The sequence below is a fragment of the Anarhichas minor genome, unplaced genomic scaffold, assembly GCF_050575085.1.
Source record: "Anarhichas minor isolate MPS153535 unplaced genomic scaffold, ASM5057508v1 ptg000080l, whole genome shotgun sequence".
In the NCBI taxonomy this organism is placed as follows: Eukaryota; Metazoa; Chordata; class Actinopteri; order Perciformes; family Anarhichadidae; genus Anarhichas; species Anarhichas minor.
In genome coordinates, this window is record NW_027466526.1 from 1419532 (window position 1) to 1440009 (window position 20478).

The 20478-nt window shown below is 41.8% G+C and overlaps 2 protein-coding genes across 2 annotated transcripts in view; both read left to right on the top strand.

The window, feature by feature from the left end:
• On the top strand, positions 1–2597 carry LOC142938167 (uncharacterized). The gene is made up of 5 exons (XM_076081412.1): positions 1–23; positions 986–1355; positions 1702–1875; positions 2004–2085; positions 2196–2597. The coding sequence occupies exons 1-5, from the start codon at positions 6–8 to the stop codon at positions 2416–2418; spliced, it is 867 nt and encodes a 288-aa protein (XP_075937527.1). The 5' UTR covers positions 1–5; the 3' UTR covers positions 2419–2597.
• A 1475-nt stretch (positions 2598–4072) lies between these two features.
• Positions 4073–20478, top strand: part of LOC142938204 (F-actin-uncapping protein LRRC16A-like) — a 62099-nt gene continuing 45693 nt past the window's right edge. The window contains exons 1-2 of the mRNA XM_076081459.1: positions 4073–4112; positions 7959–8056. Coding sequence (XP_075937574.1) covers positions 4073–4112; positions 7959–8056 — 138 coding nt within the window. The remainder of the gene's footprint in view (positions 4113–7958; positions 8057–20478) is intronic.

Genomic DNA, 20478 nt, shown 5'->3' on the forward strand with positions numbered 1-20478 from the left:
GTGACATGCACATCATCAGCATGGTGAGTATTCTGCATAACACAACAAGTTTAAGATGATAAAACCTACAAAGACAGAGACATACATGGTGATTAGTGATGCTTTAGATTATGTTTCATGAAAATAACTATTTTTTTTACGGTTTTATGTAAATTCTCAAACTGTAAATTGACATAGGATAAATACCTTTCTATCTTTCCTAATCGAAATGAGTGACTAGACAAATGTTTGTGGCTTTTTTTTTTATCTTATTGGAAATTGCTTTCTTGATGTAATGTTATCACTCTAATCAGGGACTTGTAGTTGTCATAGTGTATATTTTTCTTACTACTGATGCCAGCACTCTTTATGTGTTTTGACATATAGAGACATAACAGGTCTGAGGAAATACAGGTTGTCTCCACAGAGAAACAAGACATTTCAATCTAATTGTATCTCTGGCAGTTACACTGATTGAAAACAATCCGGCAGACTTATTGTATGTTATAAAGAGTTGTATGGCAAATGCTGCTGCTGTCAACTGTTGTCTTTTAATCTAGGCAGTATAAAATAACAGACATTTTTCCAATTTGCTTTTTTCTTATTCACCTTAAATTGTTGCACAAAAAAAGGTGGAAAAAACGAATTGAAATGTAGTTACAGTAACAATGGACAATCCATTCAGTCATAAAGTATGACCCAGATATGTATCAGATTACAACTGATGATGAGGCTATAAGAAACTCATCTGATGTGATCTAATGTGTAATACTATAACCTCATTCTTTGTCTCCAGTATTATTCTAATATCACTGTGATAATCCTGGTTTTTATCATTGTGTTTTGTGTCCTTCAAGGAAAAAGGAATAGCGGTAGTTGTAAAGTTATTGCTTGCCAATAAGATGTATAGTAAATGCACTCGTAGCAGTGATAGGCCCGATAAAAGGCAGTGTAGTACAGTGCAGTGCAGTCGCAGTAGGCTGACTAATCATGTGCCTCTCCTCAGCTTCTCTTGCCCGTGCTGCTCCTGCTCTCTGGTGTGGAATCCACTCCCACCTTTGCGCACCGAGACTCTTTCACCGGTGAAGCCCTCATCTGTGACCAGTGTTCACCCGGCATGCACATGACCAAGTACTGCACCGCCACCACGTCCACTGTGTGCGCGCCGTGCAGAAGCAACCAATTCACGGAGTTTTGGAACTACCTGCCCAAGTGTCTCTACTGCAGCAACTTATGCACAGAGAACCAGGAGGTGGAGACAGAGTGCACGGCGACCAGCAACCGGGTCTGTCGGTGCAAAGACGGCTTCTTTGGCTTCTTTGACTCCTGCATGAGACACAGAGAGTGCGGACCCGGACACGGTGTTCAAACAAAAGGTATGTAACAGAGAAAAGATAGTTTCTTGTTTAACTTTGTCATCGATTTGCTCTATCTGAGAGATATAATACAATATACCTGCGGGGCATTTTTGCAGTGCATGTGCATCGTGAGGCTGCATCAATGAAAACACTGTCCCTGTGTACATTTCTGAACGTTTAGAAATAACGAAAAAAACCGATCCATTAATCAATCGATGTTGTACAGGAGTAGCAGCCCCGAGACAAATTTAAGGTTAAAGTAAAAACTCTGCTGAAACACGCGCGATCACGTGGGCTCTCCGGAGCCGCAACGGTATATTTTAAAACATTGTAATGACCCCAAATGCATTGTTGTTTTCTTTAGGTACTTCGCAAACGAACACTGTTTGTGAAAGGTGTTCCGATGGCTACTTCTCATCGTCTGCGCTGGAATCGTGCGTAAAACAGCAGGAATGCGCAAGCGGACAGATTGCCCTTCTCCCCGGCTCAATCAGCCAGGATAAAATGTGTGGCTCCTGCGAGGATCTTACAAATAGTAGTGCGTACTTGTACTCTGTACAGTTTATTTCAGCACTCCGTTATGATAACGTATATGACAGAATTCTTTGGTAGGGCAAATTAAAAAGTTTGCATTTAAAACTCATGCGCTATAACTTTCTTTTTCAGGTGAGACGCTAGGAACATTCTTCTCAGGATTCTTCAGTATGCACAAGATACGTGTTGTAAAAATGAAGAGATTTATTGCCAGGTGAGTCTATAGCCGTCTAAACCGTCGTTTTACCTCTGTACAACGAATCCCTTCACTTGTAAATTCACTTCATACATAGACGCTGATAAGCCATCATCTCCCTCCAACAGGTACATTCATAAGTCAGAGGAGGGGACTCTCCCCAAACAGAGGGGTCCTCTCATGGATCAGATCAAAGCGTGGCTGGCCCAGGCTCCCGAGGAGCAGCTGAAAGCACTGCCAACGATGCTGAAGGCTTCACAGCTCTGCTCCTTGGCAGAAAAACTTGAGACAATATTCAAAGAGATTAAGCAGCAGAGTCCAAACTGTACCTTACCATTCTTAGATGTTTAGATAACAGAGTCCATGGTGCACACAGCATGGCATTACCAATATACCTCTGTCTGCTATAACTGAAAAATAAATGTTATGAAAATGTATGAAGTTCTGTCAAATTGTGCGATATCAAACTGTAAACGTTTACATGTCACTTGCAGCAGCTAAATAAAGTATACCGCTATGTTGAACTCTGAGCTTGACTGTAATTTAACCAAATCACCACAAGGTGTCGCCATCTTCCATCTCTACCTCTTTGTATCATAAATACGAAATAATACATTTTTACAAACCGTATAAGATACAGTGAAGTTAGTTATTGAACTATTGTTCATACATTTATATACCTGTCTACTTTTACATAATTCACAGTCAAAAACGTTTTGTCTTTCTTCAAAACAGACTATTGCACTGTCCCACCCAGTAGACGCACACAGTCTCATCGGTTCGTATGGACCATTGGGCTGTTTTCTCATTAGGAGCATTTTGAAATAGTGGACAAGATATAAAAATGTCCTAAAATATGTGTTTATTTTGAATCTCGAGACATTTTTTTTCATTATTTATTGTGGTTAGTTATGGTATGGCTGTATAGGCTACATACTGTCATATTTATAAAGTTAAAGTGATAACACTAAACTGCGTTGACAAAAGACCATTCTTGAAATATTATTTCAAAGACGGATCATGCCTTTTGTGATACTCAGTGGAAGTGGGCAATTAAAACCAAACTACATTCACAGCTGAACAGTTTATGTGATTTTTAGTTAGCATCATTTGTAGTATTTATTAGTAGTAGTATTTTAATAATACAAGACAGGGACAATTCTATAGGCCAACATTCCCAAAATATTCCCACGGGTTTAGAGTGTATTTAAACTCGTAGTCGTGATGTCATCGTGACGTTATTATAGGCTAGTTATAGGAGGGCTGTATTTACCTCCAATTATATGTCTATATTAAGATGTATCCATTGGGAGTGGCCTTGTGTTTGTAATGTAGCCTATTTATGAACAGCGTCATCCTCTGCTGCAACACAGGCATGGGACCAGGACCCCCATCAGCCCCCGTTAGGGACCGCTAGAGGTCCCTGGTTCCCAGCTTTGGAACCACTACCTACTGGAGCCTGCTCAATGACATCGGGCTGACACCACCGCCCCCCCCCCCCCCCCCCCCCCCCCGTGCCACGCCACGCCGCTCCGGCATCGCATCGGTTCCCTGACTGTCGCATCACCGAACGGGGAGGGGCCCCGGTTTCCACTATTGGCTGATGGGCTACTGTATCACCGACAGCTTTACGGTAGGGCCACGGCACGGAGGATGTGTGTGAGCGGTGGTCTTTTCATCTCCCCGAGGCGCAGAATCGGCTGCTTTTCAACGATGATTCTGAGAGGACTTTAGCGGGTGCTTTTTCCTGACTCTTTCTTCGGCATACAACCTGCACACAGATTCACGCGGACACATTGTCCAGACACCGCGAGAGGAGGAGAGGAGCATGTAACCGGCAAAAAAAAACACCGGCGGCGGCGGCGGCAGCACCACCTGACACTTCTGTCTGTCTCTTTCTCTCTGTCTCTCTGTCTCTCTCGCTCCCTGTTTCCTCGTAATCTGAGGCTTCCCGATGTGTTGACTGAACTCGTTTCGTCGTTTTTGGATTATTATCTTCAGCAAAATGAGCGAGGAAGTGTCAGAGGTCCCCAAAGAGCTTCTGGGTAAGCGCAGATCATTTGTAGCCATGTGTCCAGACTGGAACAATTGCTGATACTGCCTCTGTCATATCCCTGACTCACCGTGTGCATGTGCTCCTCAGTGTCTTAGTGTCTTCCATACGTACGCTGGCTGAGACACAATAGTAATGCTATTATCTCCCACAGTGTTGATACTACCCCCCCCCCCCCCACACACACACACACACACACTGGGCCAGTTTAATTGTAAAATTCTTATTGTGATGATTAGTAGATCTCTTTTCAAAATATACAGTGGGATTACTAAAACGCACTTCCAAAGGCTGAACCAGCCACATCCAGACATTACTTTGTACAGTATGTTCCTAACAGCACAGCCCTAGCCTGTAAATGCTTCAGCTGCAGTAAAGCTTGAAGCTGTGTATACATGGAGCAGTGCTGTTGTTGAGCAAGGCGCTTGTACTGTTGATGTAAAGTGGACTACAGCCTATATTTGGAAGAAAAGCTAGATAGTTTAGATGTCACCTCACATAACTCATACCTCGGTCCGCTCTCGCATATCTAACCTGGAGGTCTAAGCCTGCCATGTTTCTTTTGCTTTATTTGTACTGAGTGTGGACGTACCTAAGAGTCCTGCAGCCTGTTTGGCTCAAGCTCTGAGTTTTCTTTGTTTTTGCAAAGTAGCTCAGTTTTTAACACCTCAGTGCAATGTTTAACAAGCACAAGCTCTCTCTCTCACACACACACACACACTAGCCCACAATGCTCTTTTGGCTGCATTTATTTCTGAAGGAGACAAAAATAGCAGAATGTAGATGAGGCTTAAAAAGGAAAATGCTTGGTCATGTAGTCACTTGGTCAGGCATGCGTTCATTCACAGAACGTTTCAGCCAGTCAGTCGATTATTCTACTCAGTCATCCGGATCCTCACACAACTATCACACATTTGTTTCTGTGTTATCGGGCCTGTTGTTTGAGCTCTTGCAATATAAGAAGGAGCAGACACTAGAAGACAACAGTGTGTTCCTTTTTCAATTTAAAAACCTGTGTAACACATTTGCTATCATTGGACACTTTGGGATCCAAGCTAGAATTTAAAATGACCAGGCAGTGGGTCAATGCGGTTAATCTGAGTCCTCTGATCTCTGTAAAGTATTTTGGATGTGCACATTTTATCTTTTTTCTCGCTGTGCAGACACCATCCAGGTAATCACGAGGTCCACCTCATTAACAATGCCTCCAGAGTCTTTCATTTACAGTCTGCAGGTTCTCTATCTTCACCCCCTCTCTCAAAGAATTGTCCTGATTCTGTGCTGACCACTTTTCCCAACACGGCACACTTAACGGCAGGGATGTGGTTTGTCATGATGCTACTGCCATGGGGTGTTGACTGGAGGAGTATATAACCAGTCATTGTTTGCTGGTGATTCAGCGTCATACTACTTCACTCTTGGCATCCGGCACGTACGAGGAATGTCAGCGTGATGCTGCAGATGGAAACACCACAGACTGGGTTAAAAGAACCAACACGGAGCAGTGAGGTGTTTGTGTGCCAACTAAGAAGACATTTTACTGACATGCACTCAAACACTTCATGGCAGGAGAAACCGACTCACACAAATATTTTTGAATGAAATAAGATACTTTTTTCTTTTAAGTGACATAAGGCAAAGAAATGACTCGTGTTACCAATCAGAGCTCAACAGGCAGCTGAAGCTGTTATCTCAGAGCAGCTAGTGGCGGCATGCTGCGTCAAAACAGAGACTGTGTGTTGGACTGTCAGAACACTGGAGAGTTCTCGGTATGCTAAGGATGCTTGCATGCCGTTCACCTGAGGCGCTGTATGCGTTTGCTACTGCTCGTAAACTGGTTTCTGTGTGTTGCAGAGCAAAGCTCAGCTGATACTAGTGAACAGTTTGGTCTTCCTCTCTGCGGTCCAAATTAATTCTTTAGGTTTATAGTCACGTCTATTTGTTAGTTTGACTCATTAAGTCTACGTAAAACCACTCGTGCTTTACATGTTGTTTCTATGATCTTCCAGTAAACACCTCCAAAGTGTTTGCCAATGAGCCACTCTCTGGAGTGAAAGATACAAACCACAGATCTCATCTGTGACACAATCAACACACAAGTCTGGATTGTCCGAGGATCAATAAATGGGCGACCGACTTAATGGGCCTGTGGATTGTTTGTTGGAGCCCTTTTTACGAGGCCATAGGTCCCCAGTTTCGCCACCTTCCACACGAGTCCCTCTTGAAATTCATTCGAGCGTGACCAAGTGCACATGCCTTAACTGACAAATTTGAACCACGGGGCAGCTGGCTAGAAAAATGTCCACTCCTGTCACAGTTTTAATACATGAGCAGAACAATTGAATTAGTAGCAAAATGATCTACGAGAGTCTGTCGGGGGCTTTTCTTTCTTTCTTTGTCTGGGACCAAACACTGCCCAGTCTCATTAAAACATTCTAGATTTCATTTTGTGTAGAGGATAGTTTATAGTTTTGCAGAAATGCTGCAGTAGGAAATGGTGCACATTTTCCATAGAGTCTATTGAGAAAAGGCTGGCAGATGAACCTAATTATTAGTTTCACTTTGATCTGATGATGGTTTGTGGAAGCCTGTAGGCAAAGAGGATGCACGCATGCCAGCCCAGATGTACACACACAGACACACACACACACACACAAAACCCATCTCTGTCTCAGACGTGTGCACAGACTATACCAGCTGCTGTGTGGTGGGTGAGTGACCCAGATCTGCTCTCTAAACCAGTTCCCTGACGCTGGAGGCTTCCACTGGGTGTGAACAATCAAACCAAGCAGCAGAACACACACTCAGCATATTGCTCTGTGTTCATAGATGGTCCAAATATTATTTTGGTCCAATTACTAAGTTTGTGAGGAAATACCTGCAAAAAGACTGACCTCAGCCTCAGTTGCACTTTGTTTGTGTTTTGAGCTAATTGGCACATTTGAGTATGCTAAGCTACACACTTAACGCAGACGCAAAACATCATCATGTTAGCATGGTTGTTTTGAACATGTTAGCATGTTAGCATTTAGCTCAAAGCACTCTGTAGAGACTTTAAAATGCTGTCAGATTTCACCAGGTGAAATTGACTTCTTGTAGTGTGGCTCCAGCCATACTTTGTTATATTTGTATTATTTTGCTGTGCTATTCTGTAAACAAAGATAATAAATAAATCTACTACGTGAATGAGAGATCCGTCCGACCCCGTCTCTCAAACTTGCTGGACATCGGAGAGCCCTAATATTTTGAAACCATTGTTCAATCTGATCAAATCGAAGAAGGCGGGTCAATTTGAAGATAAAGTATGTATGTGAGGAGATGCACACAGTTTGTTCAGTTCACTAGATTGTGTGCGTGTGTATTTGATGTCAGAATTACTGGTGGCTGTTTCACGTCTCACCACAGATGTGATGACATCTGACACAAAGGAATCGGTCTTCAGAAGAGGGATTCATGATGCGCAAATTAAATGAAAACTAGAAGAAAGATCATTCCTCTGGTGGTGTGTCAAAATTGGACTCGATACATTTTTCATGGACGTACTTTTCTAGTCAGTGGATATGGGGAATTATCCCCTGTGGCAGCAATACACAGATCTGTGCTCTGCCATAGAGGTCAAAATGTTGAAATTCTGACTCAACTCGAGCTCATGATTCAGATTGGGTCTGTGTTCAGACTTCGTGGAAAGAGCCTACAAAGCAACGAGATTGCAATGCATGATTAACCGCTTGGCAGCGATTCCCTTCTTCCAATTCAAAGCACACCAGTGCAAAACTTTCCAAGTGTCGAGACTGAATCTCACCTTATTTGTATCTCCTCTCTCATTTCCTCTGTGTAGAGAGTGTGAGGGATGCAGTGGGGAGAAAGGTGAAGCTGTCACTGAGGAGGAGAGTCAAACTGGAGATCAAAGGAGACAAGACGGAGAACAGAGTCTTGGTGAGTCAACTCCTTCTGCTTTCATGCTACTTCTTCATTAAGGGGAGTTAAATCTGTGCCTGTCTTCTTCTTCTCCCACGTATCTCTGCTCTTAAAATGTACAGATTTCATCTCAGAACATCAAAAGCTCTCCGTTTTCATCTCTCTCTCTCTCTCTCTCTCTCTTCAGCACTTGAAAGACATTCGTCTTTTCAAACCACTTAATCACTTCACTGCATCGTTACTTATTTTGTAGTTCAGTTTCACTTTGATTTTGGGGTAATTTCGTGCATTTAAAAGTTGGAGAGACTGCGGGGAAACAATGCTGAAGGTCTTGTTTGGTTTGAGGAATGGTCATCGTGTTGTAATGGGAGAATTCCAAAACAGTTTGCCAAAAAGCAGTAATATCTTTCAAGCCCGCTGGTCACATTCACTTCAAGTGGAACCAGCGTCATTAGATGCAGAGAGGTTTCTTCCAACACAGAAGGGTTTGTAACTGATTGCCAGTATGCGTCCCAGTATCTGGGTTGTGGGATTTTTCTCTGTGGGCTTTATGTGTGCCAAAGTTTAAGAGTCCTTTGCAAATTGAACAAGAAAGTGTAGCACGAGATCTGAATAACTAATGATCTATCGCAGTTTGATGAATCAGACTCAAATGTGGAAAAGATTCATGGATTCAGTAAGTTAAACAAGGCAACACCTTTAGCCACACATTTCTTTTCACTATATTGTTTTACATTCTGCAAATTAGCAACATTAGAAGTGTGGCCAATAAGCAAGCTGTTCTTGTGTGCAGTGTACGCACTGTGACTGGATTAGATTGATACTCAAGAAAACTTGAAAATGTGGTGTGTCCCAGGCAAGTCCTGGAGTCATAAAGTGCGTCATTTTTCTGTTATGTCTTTATGGATTATGTTGTTTTTTTTCCAACCGACATCAGAGGCAATGATATCCTTGGAAAGTGTTAGCCGCTGCTGCTGCTACGGCTGATTGTGTTAAACAGTGGGCCAAACTACAATAACTAACTTCCTGTTTTCTTTCAGAACTGTCTATTTAACTCATTCATCCAGTCCCACCTCTGATTATGTGTCCATGTTGGCCCGGACTATGTGTCTACTGGGCAGGTGGAAATAGCAGCTCGGGCCATTAATTGCTCGCTACGGACCAGTTCATACACTGAATGGTAAATAATTAATACCTGGTAGATCATTAAAAATCCATATTGGCTCTTTCTGGGCTTGAAGCGGATTAAAAGCGGAAGACGGTTCAGACGGAAAAGTTCCCTCAGCGAATCAGTATCCGACCAGGGTCCATAAAGTTTGATGGTTCAATCAGAAAGCTTTCCTTTGCTGTGAATGAACCTGCACAACGTTTAATATGTGCGGCTCTGGGTGGAAACGGCAGGAGCCTTTTAGCTACACAACTCTCAGTGGAATGAGAAGCTTTTAGTCATACAGCTCTGTGTGGAAAAGACAAAGAAACGAGGTTGAAGAGAAACTTTTTAAAGCGCTGTGAACAGGCCTGCACAGCCAGGTGGTCTGCTTTAGGAATTAAATGTGTCATCAAGGGACATTAGCAGAGAGAGAGAGAGAGGTGAGAGACAGAAATGATGAACTTCACGTTCACATCTCTTGTACTCGCTAAATGATCTGGGAGCACGCTGAGGTGGGAAGCAGCAGGAGAGAGCGAGTTCCTAGAACATTGTCAGTTCATGTAAGCTAATCATTAACTGGAGACACATTATTAATGCTGGAATCTGGAGCCATCAGAGTGATAGCAGCACATGAGAGATTCATGTAAAGCTCTGTGTGAGGATTATTTCATCGTGAAATATCAACTTCACTATGTTCTAATTTACATTACTAGTATATAGGACTGTGACAAAATTCCACTATTTTTCATGACTTATTCTTAATGTCACCTCTGTTTAAGACATCGGGGAAAACGCGGCAAAACAACCTATATCAGTGGAAGCAGCATGAGCCTCCTAAAGCTTTGTAAATAAACTTGAGTTTTACACAAATCTTTTCAAACGTTTGTTTCAAAATCTAATCTAAAGTCAACAGAAAGTAGCCTCCAGGATTAGCTATTGTAGCGAACTGCATCGGGATGCACCTCTAGGCAACCTGTCGGTATGTATGCCTTGTCTGTATACCTATCGCGAGAACGACCACAGTTACGCAAATAAGTTAAGCTTCCCTTTAAGGACTCTGAGAGTTGCTCATACTGATTTGTGGTGTTCTTGATCATACACTAATGCTTAAGAAATGCACAAGAATTTATGCCTTTTTTGGTTGTTTGTTGAAGAATGTTTTTTGTAACTTTTCAGCTTGTGTTTCTGGCCGTCTGCTAACACGAGACAACACAACAAAACTGCATATTCTTTATAATCTAGTCCAGTCAAGTGCTTGGTTTGGGGCTAACTCTCTTGACGTGGTTATGACTACAATGTCATCATGTGGGAGTTGGAAACAGAGGCTATAGTGGTACACACACACACACACGCACACACTCACACAGACACAAAACAATGCAAAGGAGTGGGAGTCAGTACTGGGAAGTGAGGAATTCCAGTGGAGTGGTTCTGGTATTTCATCCAGACGCAGAGCATGAGAATGACTCGGAGAGTTTGTATCAACGCACTGCTTGACCGGACTGAACAAATAAGCCAGTGTTTGTTGGTCTGCATAAAAACACAGTTTGAGAGGCCAATTATACAGGAAGTGGCTCCGAGTGAAAACAAACATGTGATCGACTTTTAGCCTGTGAGTGTTATCTATCTAACGTTAGACATGATCATGAAAGAACAATATATTTACAGATTCATTTGGGATCAGATGTTGTAATGTTGGCTGTTAAAGTGAAACACAGTCTCAAGTGTTTATAAGAAGTGTACGAGCATGACGCAGCAGAATGTGGCGTTTCTTAAGACCACTTTACTCGTCACATGGGTCACTCCTCAGCCTGTGAAAACTGTATAATCGTGTCTCTCACAAGTCCATCAACTTCATGGAAGTGCATTTCTAAAGCACAGGAGCACTCCTTTAAGACTTTAGATTTATTTTCTAACTCGATAACTTCAGAAATGCAGTTTCAGCTTCACTTTATTTTATCTTACTCTATTTTCTACTGTGATCACAGATGTAATACAATCAGAGAAATAATAATTAAGTAACACTACCGCAAAAACCTATTTAGTTGTTTTTTTGGATTATTTAGTAGTGACGGTGCTCATTAATTAACATGAATGTAAATGTGCCAAAGGCTGTTTTTGTTAATCCGTAGTCACTGAACGGATCATACTGATAGCACCGCTGTCTATTGGAGAGTAATCAGACAATATTACTGTATTAACACGACAGAGTTGTCTGTTTAAACCACTTTGACATGATGTTAAACTCCATGTAATGCATTTTAGAGATTTTAAATCTAGCTGCCTGATACATTAATTGTACCCATTGTGATTTACAGTCTGGATTTGATGTTTTTAATTGACGTTTATTGAACTTCCTTTGTCAGTTTACTGCAGCCGCATACAGTAGAGAGTTTGATTTACTTCAGACAATGCAGGGCATCTATTTACAGTATACACTACACCCATAATGAAGGGAGGAATATGGTTATTTTCTCTTTCAATTTGTCAAGTACACACAAGGCTCTCCCCCTTTTCCCGCGGAGCTTTGCTCAGACTGGGAGTGGAGCACTGCAGTGCCCAAGGCGTCTCTTAAGCACACTAAAGCTTGATAGATACAGTCATCTCCCTCCTTTGAAGATGGAGGGATGAAGGAGGTACAGATAATAACATCAGTCCATCAAACACACCCCGGGGAAGAGGCGAGGGGAGAGGAAAATGGGCAATGAGACGTACTGTAAAGGGCAGAGGGGATGCAGGGGGAATGAACAGAATCATAAAGCTGTGGACTGTAAAACTCTTTGCAGTGTGACAGACAGAAATCATCAGTGACAGAGTGTAAAGCTGGAAGAAATAGAGACAACTCAGCAAAATGTCATTTAAAAGATTTGAACACGTAGTTAATTAAAGTTCATACAGAGGTATAGGATTTCTAATGGCGTTGCTATATAAAATCATTCAGTGTAAACAAATATTCTGAAATGAGAACAGCTTGACTCCAAACATTTGGTCAGACCTAGAGATCATAATGCTTTGTGTTGTCCTGCTATTACTCACGTAGCAGTGTTACTCATTCACAGATCCCTGGCTCCCATTTAAAACTACAACACTGGAGGGTTGGTGTGGTGTCAAAACCTCCTCTTGATCTCCTGCTGTGAATAAAGGAAAGTGTGTGTGTGTGTGTGTGTGTGTGTGTGTGTGTGTGTGTGTGTGTGTGTGTGTGTGTGTGTGTGTGTGTGTGTGTGTGTGTGTGTGTGTGTGTGTGTGTGTGTGTGTGTGTGTGTGTGTGTGTGTGTGTGTGTGTGTGTGTGTGTGTGTGTGTCCTAGCCAGAGACTGTCACCAATAGTTAACTGCTTTATTGCATCTCATTGTTTGCTTTGTATGTGGGAGTGGCACTAACACAGCACAAACCTGCTACGCATCAGCACAATTAGATCTGGAGTAGCTCTGATTTTAATCGTATTTTTACTTTACTTCGGAGACGATGGAGAGCGGGTAGAGCCGATGTCGGAAACCAGGATGTCTGCATTACATGTTTTGTTTCAGAATGGGTCCCACCGCCTCAGCACATGTCCTCAGATCACAGTGTTTTTCTGTTATATTACATTTCTACATTACACTGCAGAGAATAATCCGTCGTGCAACCGTCCCGTGTCACTGATACAACATGATAAAACACGGTCCCAGTTCTAATCCTGTTAAGTGACCTGGAAAACAGGATGTAGCAATCTAACCAGAGAAATGGTGCATCACAACAGCTCTCTATATTTATATATGTATGTATGTATATATATATATATATATAAAAGTTTGCAGTATGCATTTTTAGAAGCTGACACTGTAGCGGAGCTTCTGTATTTTTCCCTGTTAGATTCCTCAAACGTGCAGCTTCTCCTTCCATGACTCTGCTGTAGGATAATTCAATAGAAGGCCAACAGAAAGTTTGGCCATTTTCAAGTCTAACAAAGTCGTGGGAACCAAACTGTTAGCAAAGAGCAATTGATCCTTTGTAATTGTATTTCATTGCAAATGTTGTGCGTATGTTAAGAACACTAATATGTGTGAGACAGTCTAAGAGTGCTGTAATGTAGTCCGAAGGTGGAAAATGTTTAAGGAGCCACCAAAGCCTAACATCTCGTCCAACTCGTCTTTCCTGCCGTCCCTCTCTCCTTGTCAGTAACCTCGAGGTCTATCATTAGGGGCAGTGACCCAGTTCTGTACTCCCTGATGATCACCTGTAATGTCCTCTCATGGGAGCCTGCACTGGTTTCTTTTGTTGTGGTGCTACCCCTTCCTTTAAAGGCTGCACAGCAAGTATCCTCCACATTTTAAATTCCCTTTGATAACAGACTTTGGTGTTCAGTCTTTGCTGTAGGCTGTTGAAGTTATAGATAGTGTGGCTACTTTCTTTGCAGAAAAGTTTTAGCTGTGACTTTATTGCAACTTTGCGTTTTAAGTATTGTTAGCTGTGGCTGGTTGGTCGCTCTATATAGTTTCCTGTGATCACAGAATGATCATCTAAGAGTGAAGACCTGGAAAATAATTATTAAAGAGGGAGACGTATTTATATGATGGTTAATGGTGGAACATATTGTAGTGTCTATGTTGTGTATATATATAGAATATAATAGGTTTTGATATACTGCTAATTGGCATTGTGTTCTGTCACAGATGAAATCTTTAAACATGCAACATGTATGTTGTTTGTCTACGCTGTGAGAGTCCATCACTCTTCAATGGAGGGTTGAACACCTAAAGTTTACAATTCCGTGGAGAGCATTTCTTTTCTCTGTTCTGTGCCTTCAAAGTGTCTTCATGGTTAATCTTTCTTTCCCTCCTCTTTTCTTTTTTTCCTCAAAGTCATTCAGTGGGTTTTTGTATTTTGGGATTTGTGGTTAGAGCAGAGTGACAAAAACCACACATACAGTATGCATTTAAACCTTTGCTTGGTTGAGAGGACACAAAAGCACTTTTCTTTGTCCTTTAATCGAGGTTCGGCCCGAGTTCAAACTATTATAATGCTGTTTGGCACATAATCATTGTTTCTATTAAACAGTTAACTCTGCTTGAAGGTTCTCTGTGTGTCTGACCATATATGCTGTGGTGGTGACTATTATCATAATTTGGGGGGCGTTCAGAGCTAACCAGGCAGACAAAAAGTGTCAAACAGGTCACCATTTCCCTGCTGAGTACAGTATAGACTGTACCTCGGTGACTGTATAGTGTGGTCTTTGATGATTTATGTGTTGTTAAATGGACCATATTAGACTCTGGCAATTACATTTACTATTGCAATTTAACGTGATGTTTTACTTTAAAATAATGAAGAGGATTCAGTTTAAACAGAAAATGAATTAATGATTTTCTTACTTATAAATGTAACAATTCAAGTTTGCACAATACTGTTATGTATACTAAATAACAGAAGACAGAATATACTCAAAAAGAAGGATACATGTGGCGCTGACGGTGGCATCATGAGAACATTATTCATCTGGTTTTCTCTTAACATCTAAATGATTCAATAAAGGTGTTCCACAAATCTTCAGAAGCTGGAATCAGCAAATGTTTGAAAAATAGATATTTAAACATTTAGTGTCCTCAGTCTGAAATAGTCTCATTAGGTGCACTTCTCTAATCAAACAGAGCAATGTGTTGTGTGATTGCATATCAAATAGGATGAAAGATCCTAAAAAACGCCTCACAGTGACTCTTCTCAACTTGAGGCTCATTTGCTGTGTCATACTGTGACCAGTTCAACTAGAGCTGTCAGAGTAGCAGATGCTGGTTTAGGTTAGTCAGGGAGTCTAATCTTAGCGCACCGAGCATCCACAACATGCTATCAGACAGTTATTTTCAGCCTCCTTCTGAGTGGTTTGGTTTCTGAAAATGTTTGGGACGGATTTAGCTGATTGAGCCGGTTAAGGACCACAGTTCCCAGGACTGTTATCAGCTAGCAGTGGGCGATATCACAACAATGTTACAATTCTTTTTTTGTTTGTTGGTTTTGTTTCATTTTGCAAGTTACTGAATAGTAAAGCCTCATTTTCTTATTTAAAAAAAATACAGCCCTACAAGGTAACAAAACACCAACACTTTAACGTTTCTTTAAACTTTCTTTAAATATTTATCTGTTACTTTTTGAAATCCACATGAACCACTCTTCATATCTGTGTAAATTAGATTCACAGCACTTTATATGATTGATATGATACGTCAGTTTTAAAGCTGACGTGGTCAAAATGATCACTGCTGTGTTAACTGCATTCCTAAGTTATCATATGATTGGTTGCTGACAAACAATGTAGAATTTTAAACAGAGCTCACACACCATAGAACGCTCATCACTTCCGGCAAACTTCACCGAGGACAAGTTGGACAAAAGAGCATCACTGATCTGTTTTGACATATATATTCTCTGGTCTAACACAGATAGAAACAAAACAACACGTTAATCAGCACGTTAGCATGTCGTTCACTATTGAGCCTGTTTGTAACCAGTACCGACGTCGTTATCTTCACTTCACCTGTCTCTCCTCCGCTCCGTGTGTGGAGAGCCTGAACGGTGGAAATGTCTTGGAGTGTTTGACCTGTAATCCTAGCTCGTCCCTGACATAGGCTGCTTAAGAGATAGTGAGCACTACTAAGCACTTTATTGCAAAGCAGCAGACATGGCAGCAGCATGACCTCCCAGCAGTTGTAGAGCAACAAGCCATTTACAGTGTCTCTCTTTCATCAGTGCTCTCTTTGCCTTCCTGGAGAAAGTGAAGAACGAAAAGAGAGCACAATGCACAGCCATGCATAAAAAGCTCCACATCCGTGAACATGGTCTCCACAGTGCACTCCATCGCTACTAGCTACATGGAAGGCTAGTCACACACATGCCTCAAATAAACCTCTCTTATAATTAGATTTATGCATGAAATTAATATGAATATAAATAAAGCAATATCAATACATTCACTAAACAGCAAAATTACTTCACCATAAAAGTAAACAGAGCACAGAAGATGCAAACCTTCCCAGCGAAAGTCCAGAATGAAACGATTATTTCCACAACAATATTTTAACAACGCTTGAAGAAGCGTCTCTGTTGTATATTTACTTGAAATGACCACAGCTTACAGCGGTGTGTATGCATCATGTAACTTCTTGTCAATAATGTGTGTGAGAGAAAAAACACTCCCAGTGTGGCCCGTCTCAGAAGAAGGTTGAACATGCTCATTATGTCCTATAGTCTGCTCACTCGCCGTCACACTTTAGAGGCTGAGTATCTATCAGTCTCACTCTGTGTTGTATTGCTCTCCACCAAGCTGAATGGGGATTTTTTTTTTTTAATAGCAAGGCTTAGCATGTTTCCAGTCCACAACGCCCTACAAAAAGCCTCCCTGGAGAGATATTAAACCAGCCACAGAGCCTGGCTCCACGCAAGCACCGCCCACAGTCATTCATCTTCATTACCTCATAGGTCAGGGTCATTGTCACTCAGACGGTCTTAGTAATATAATTGACCCTGCCTCAGGTCGTTGGCTTGATAGGTTTGGTTTTATAATACAGTACTGACTTCCAATATGTTTGGATTCAACTGCTGGATGAGATGTGTAAAATAAGGTCTTGTTACTTCATGGTGCTCTTTTTGAACAATGAATGTCTTATCTGCGCGTTTTCTACATGTGACCATGCTGAACTGGTCTGACTGGCCCTGTCCCTGGTGAGCACCGTTTTGGTCATACTGTGGGAAAAGTTGCTGCTGGGTGTTATAGTGCAATGCCCTGGTTGGTACAGTGTCGGTCCGCTCTCGTCGGGTGTAATTGAATGAGGTTTGTAGGTCACAGACAACAATCAGCATTGATTGGATGATAATGACATTTGTGCACTATGTCATAGTAAACAGCGACAAGAACAATCGAGCCTAATCAATGTGATGTTTTCTGTCAAAACACTCAAGCCAGAGTGATAAAAAAATAAGAATAATGAATCTCCTCCAGAGCAGCTTGCTTGTCATTTGTGTCGCCTGGATGAGACTTTAAACCCACGTTTTCAATCTTAAGGATTATTCAGACCGTGAGTTTCAAACCAGATCGATACAGATCAGAGGATTGTGGAGTTATGTGTATGATAATGGACAGTTTGTCTCTGCCTTCAAGGACTCTGTGGCAGACTTCCCAACCTGCGCTCTCATGTGTTTTTTGCCGCACGGTTGGTTTTTATGGCGTCCTTGCAGTCGATGTTGCATTACTACTTTTGTCGTTGCCTTCTGCAAACTGCTAACCTTCTACCCTTTTCCTACATTGTTCTATTTTATTTAATTTTATTGTTTTATTTCATATGATTGTTTTATATTTTTTTTATCATCATAGTATGGTGGGTTCAACTCTCATATAACAGAGTACATTGTAAAGGATATGCCCTCCCTGTGGTGCTCATTGTGTTCTGGGTCTTTGTGCTCATCGTGAGTGTGGATTTTGACGGATCAGCAATATGTTGAACTGGTATTGATGTTTTATGACCCTGACTCCATGAAATATAACACATTTCCTCAACACTGTTTTGCTGAATTGGGGGAAAACAGTGCCTTCCTCTTCAAATGTTTTGTTATTGTTCTACTTCGTGCTTCCACTAAAGCAGGATCCACACAATTTCAGGTACTTGACCCATTCTCAGGTTTTCTGTTTTTCTGATTCCTCTAAAATGCATAGCGTCCCTTTTTGACTTCTGACAGGAAACACAGTGTTAGTTTTACATAATACGTCTCCTTTTGGTCATTTTTACTTTGATTATATAAATCTAATCATGAGAGGATATTTGCCTCACTCATGGGGGGGGATTATCGTTCATGATCTAAACCACACTAATTGTGTTTTTATCATTAAAATCAGTGTTCAGCACTGAGTGTGTTTGTGTGTGCGTTAGTAGTGCTGACTGATGTTATCTACCCGCTCCAGAGGGAAGCCATGGGTAATGCCGACACAAACCCAGAACGAAATCCCCCTCCTCCCTCCTCCTCTCTCCCTGCTCTGCCTTTGTCTCAGTCATTGCTTTCTTCTTCTTCGTCTCTCTCTCTCTCTCTCTCTCTCTCTCTCTCTCTCTCTCTCTCTCTCTCTCTCTCTCTGTCATACCTTGACAAAGCACTGTGTTTTACTTTCCACGTTGGTTTTCTTTGTTGCTGGACTTGTAAAAATAGTAACCCTGCTCTGTTTTTTTTTTTTTCTGTCTCACTTTTTCATCCCTGTGGTCTACAGTGATCCTATTTACCCAGAAACCTTGGCTCACCATCACATAGCTACACACACACACACACACACACACACACACACACACACACACCTTCTCCCCATTGTGTCTGGCTGCCATGCTGATGAATGAATGAACCCTTGTGAATGAATATTCCTTATCTCTGTAAGCTAAACACACACAGGGTTCTTAGAGGACGCCCTGCAGGCTGACACTGTTAAAAGAGGAACCACGCCCTATCACTCCCACCAGAGTCCAGCTTCTAAAAACCCTGATATCTATCCAGTGTTGGAGGGCGTCCTGCCAACCTGGACTATAATCCTAATCTGGAAGCACAATCGTTTAATCCCTCTGCCCGGCCCTTTGAACACTTGCTCAGCCTCAGTTGTGTTGTGTGAGACACATTGACTGAAGCGTGTTAGTGAGGCACTGATTTACAGGCAGCATTTAGAGATTATGCATATACGGTAAAACATATTGAATTACTGTGATTGATTGTTCCCAATTCTGTGAGAAAGAAGGATTTTATTTTCACTCAGAAGACAAATTATCAGCAGCTGAATGCGAATCTTATAGGATCCAAAGTGTTTCCATCAAACGTACATTATGTCTCATTCATTATTCAACACATTGTGCATATCCGCAGACACTTTGTGTTCTGACCGAAAAACAACACAAGCAAGAGGCAATAAAAATCAAAAAAAAGGAAGTAAAACATGAAATTTAACATAATCAGACACCACATTTATTCATGCCTCAGCTCGCTGCAGCTGTGGTCTGATGAGACCAGCCAATCAAATCAGTTCAGGAAGTACCACTGTCGGCCGCCTTTGTTCCCCGCCACGCTCATCCCCTGAGCAGTAGAACACATAACGATGAGCAGGGCAGCGATAAAAGAAGATTGATGCCCCTCTTAATTCTCTCCATGGCTGCCGGTGCGCTGCGGGGAGGATTTGCACTACTGAGAATGGTTTGCTCCAAAATGGGAGATCCATAATTTGAAGGGAGAAAAAAAGGTGGAACGTAAAAATGATGAGCAGCTTGTCTATCTGGAGACTCTTCGCTAGAAAAGTGTTCCATTATTAAGCAGTTGTGCTCCCTAAGCAGTGAGTGCTATTTACTTTCTTGTTTCTGATTAAACTATTATAACGATTATACTTTATACTTGCCGTGTAAGGATGCTGCAAACAGACCACCACACTGTCTCGTGGCTGTTGTGTTAGTGTTTTATTGTATTTGTAGAAGTGTCCAGACAATCATGCCATGATTTTTGTCTTGTCTGAGACTGCAGAAAGAAGACCAGACTGTACACCATGTTAGCTGTTCTATCCCTGAACCGTGCTGTACTATGAAAAAGTACTACATACTCCCATTGCTCTGTGGTTTTGGTGCAGCGCGAGTTTACAGGACTAGACCTCAGCTGCACTGTCAGCAGCTGGTCTTGGCCGGGAGAATCAATGTATTGTAAAACAAATGAATTCTCTGCCTGAGTTTAGAGAGGTGAGGAGGCTTGTTTTCTGGAGCAGATTAAGTTCAAGCTGGCCTCAGAGCTGTTCTCACCGTGGTGATCTTTCCTGTCTCAGCCCGATTGAGGTTCTATCTCAGCTTTCCCTCGTTATCGTCTCAGAAAAGCCAATCTGGCTTCGGAGCCAATTCCCACTGCAGGCGTATGGCAGGAAAACATAAGAGTGGGCTTCCTCTGCAGCTGAGGGGATTAACATCTTAAATTGTGCTCGGGGTCATTCTCGGGATGTTTGGACAGATTTGATGGCCATGTGTATGGTACAGTTTTGAGACTGGCAGAGGTTAGTTAAAAGTTAATACAAGATGCTGCTGAGTAACTTACACACAGTACTGTACTGTATACATAAACTGGTCTAGTTTTATCCTTGCCTTGCAGTAGAGGTCTTCATGAAATGGACCCGGGCAAAAAGTAGAGAAAGACGATCCGAAGGAGACGCGAGGATAGTTAGACCTCATCCAAAATGTGACAAACCCGAACAGAGCTTAATAGAGAGAGAACAGCAACAACCGCAGCAACGTGTTGTGCTAACAATTACCAAGCAGCCCAGGTCG

What these genes read in the sequence shown, in the direction of transcription:
- LOC142938167 (XM_076081412.1), top strand. An exon ending in ACACGGTGTTCAAACAAAAG is followed by an intron (nt 1,356 to 1,701) that starts GTATGTAACAGA and finishes TGTTTTCTTTAG; the next exon opens with GTACTTCGCAAACGAACACT. An exon ending in ATGAAGAGATTTATTGCCAG is followed by an intron (nt 2,086 to 2,195) that starts GTGAGTCTATAG and finishes TCCCTCCAACAG; the next exon opens with GTACATTCATAAGTCAGAGG.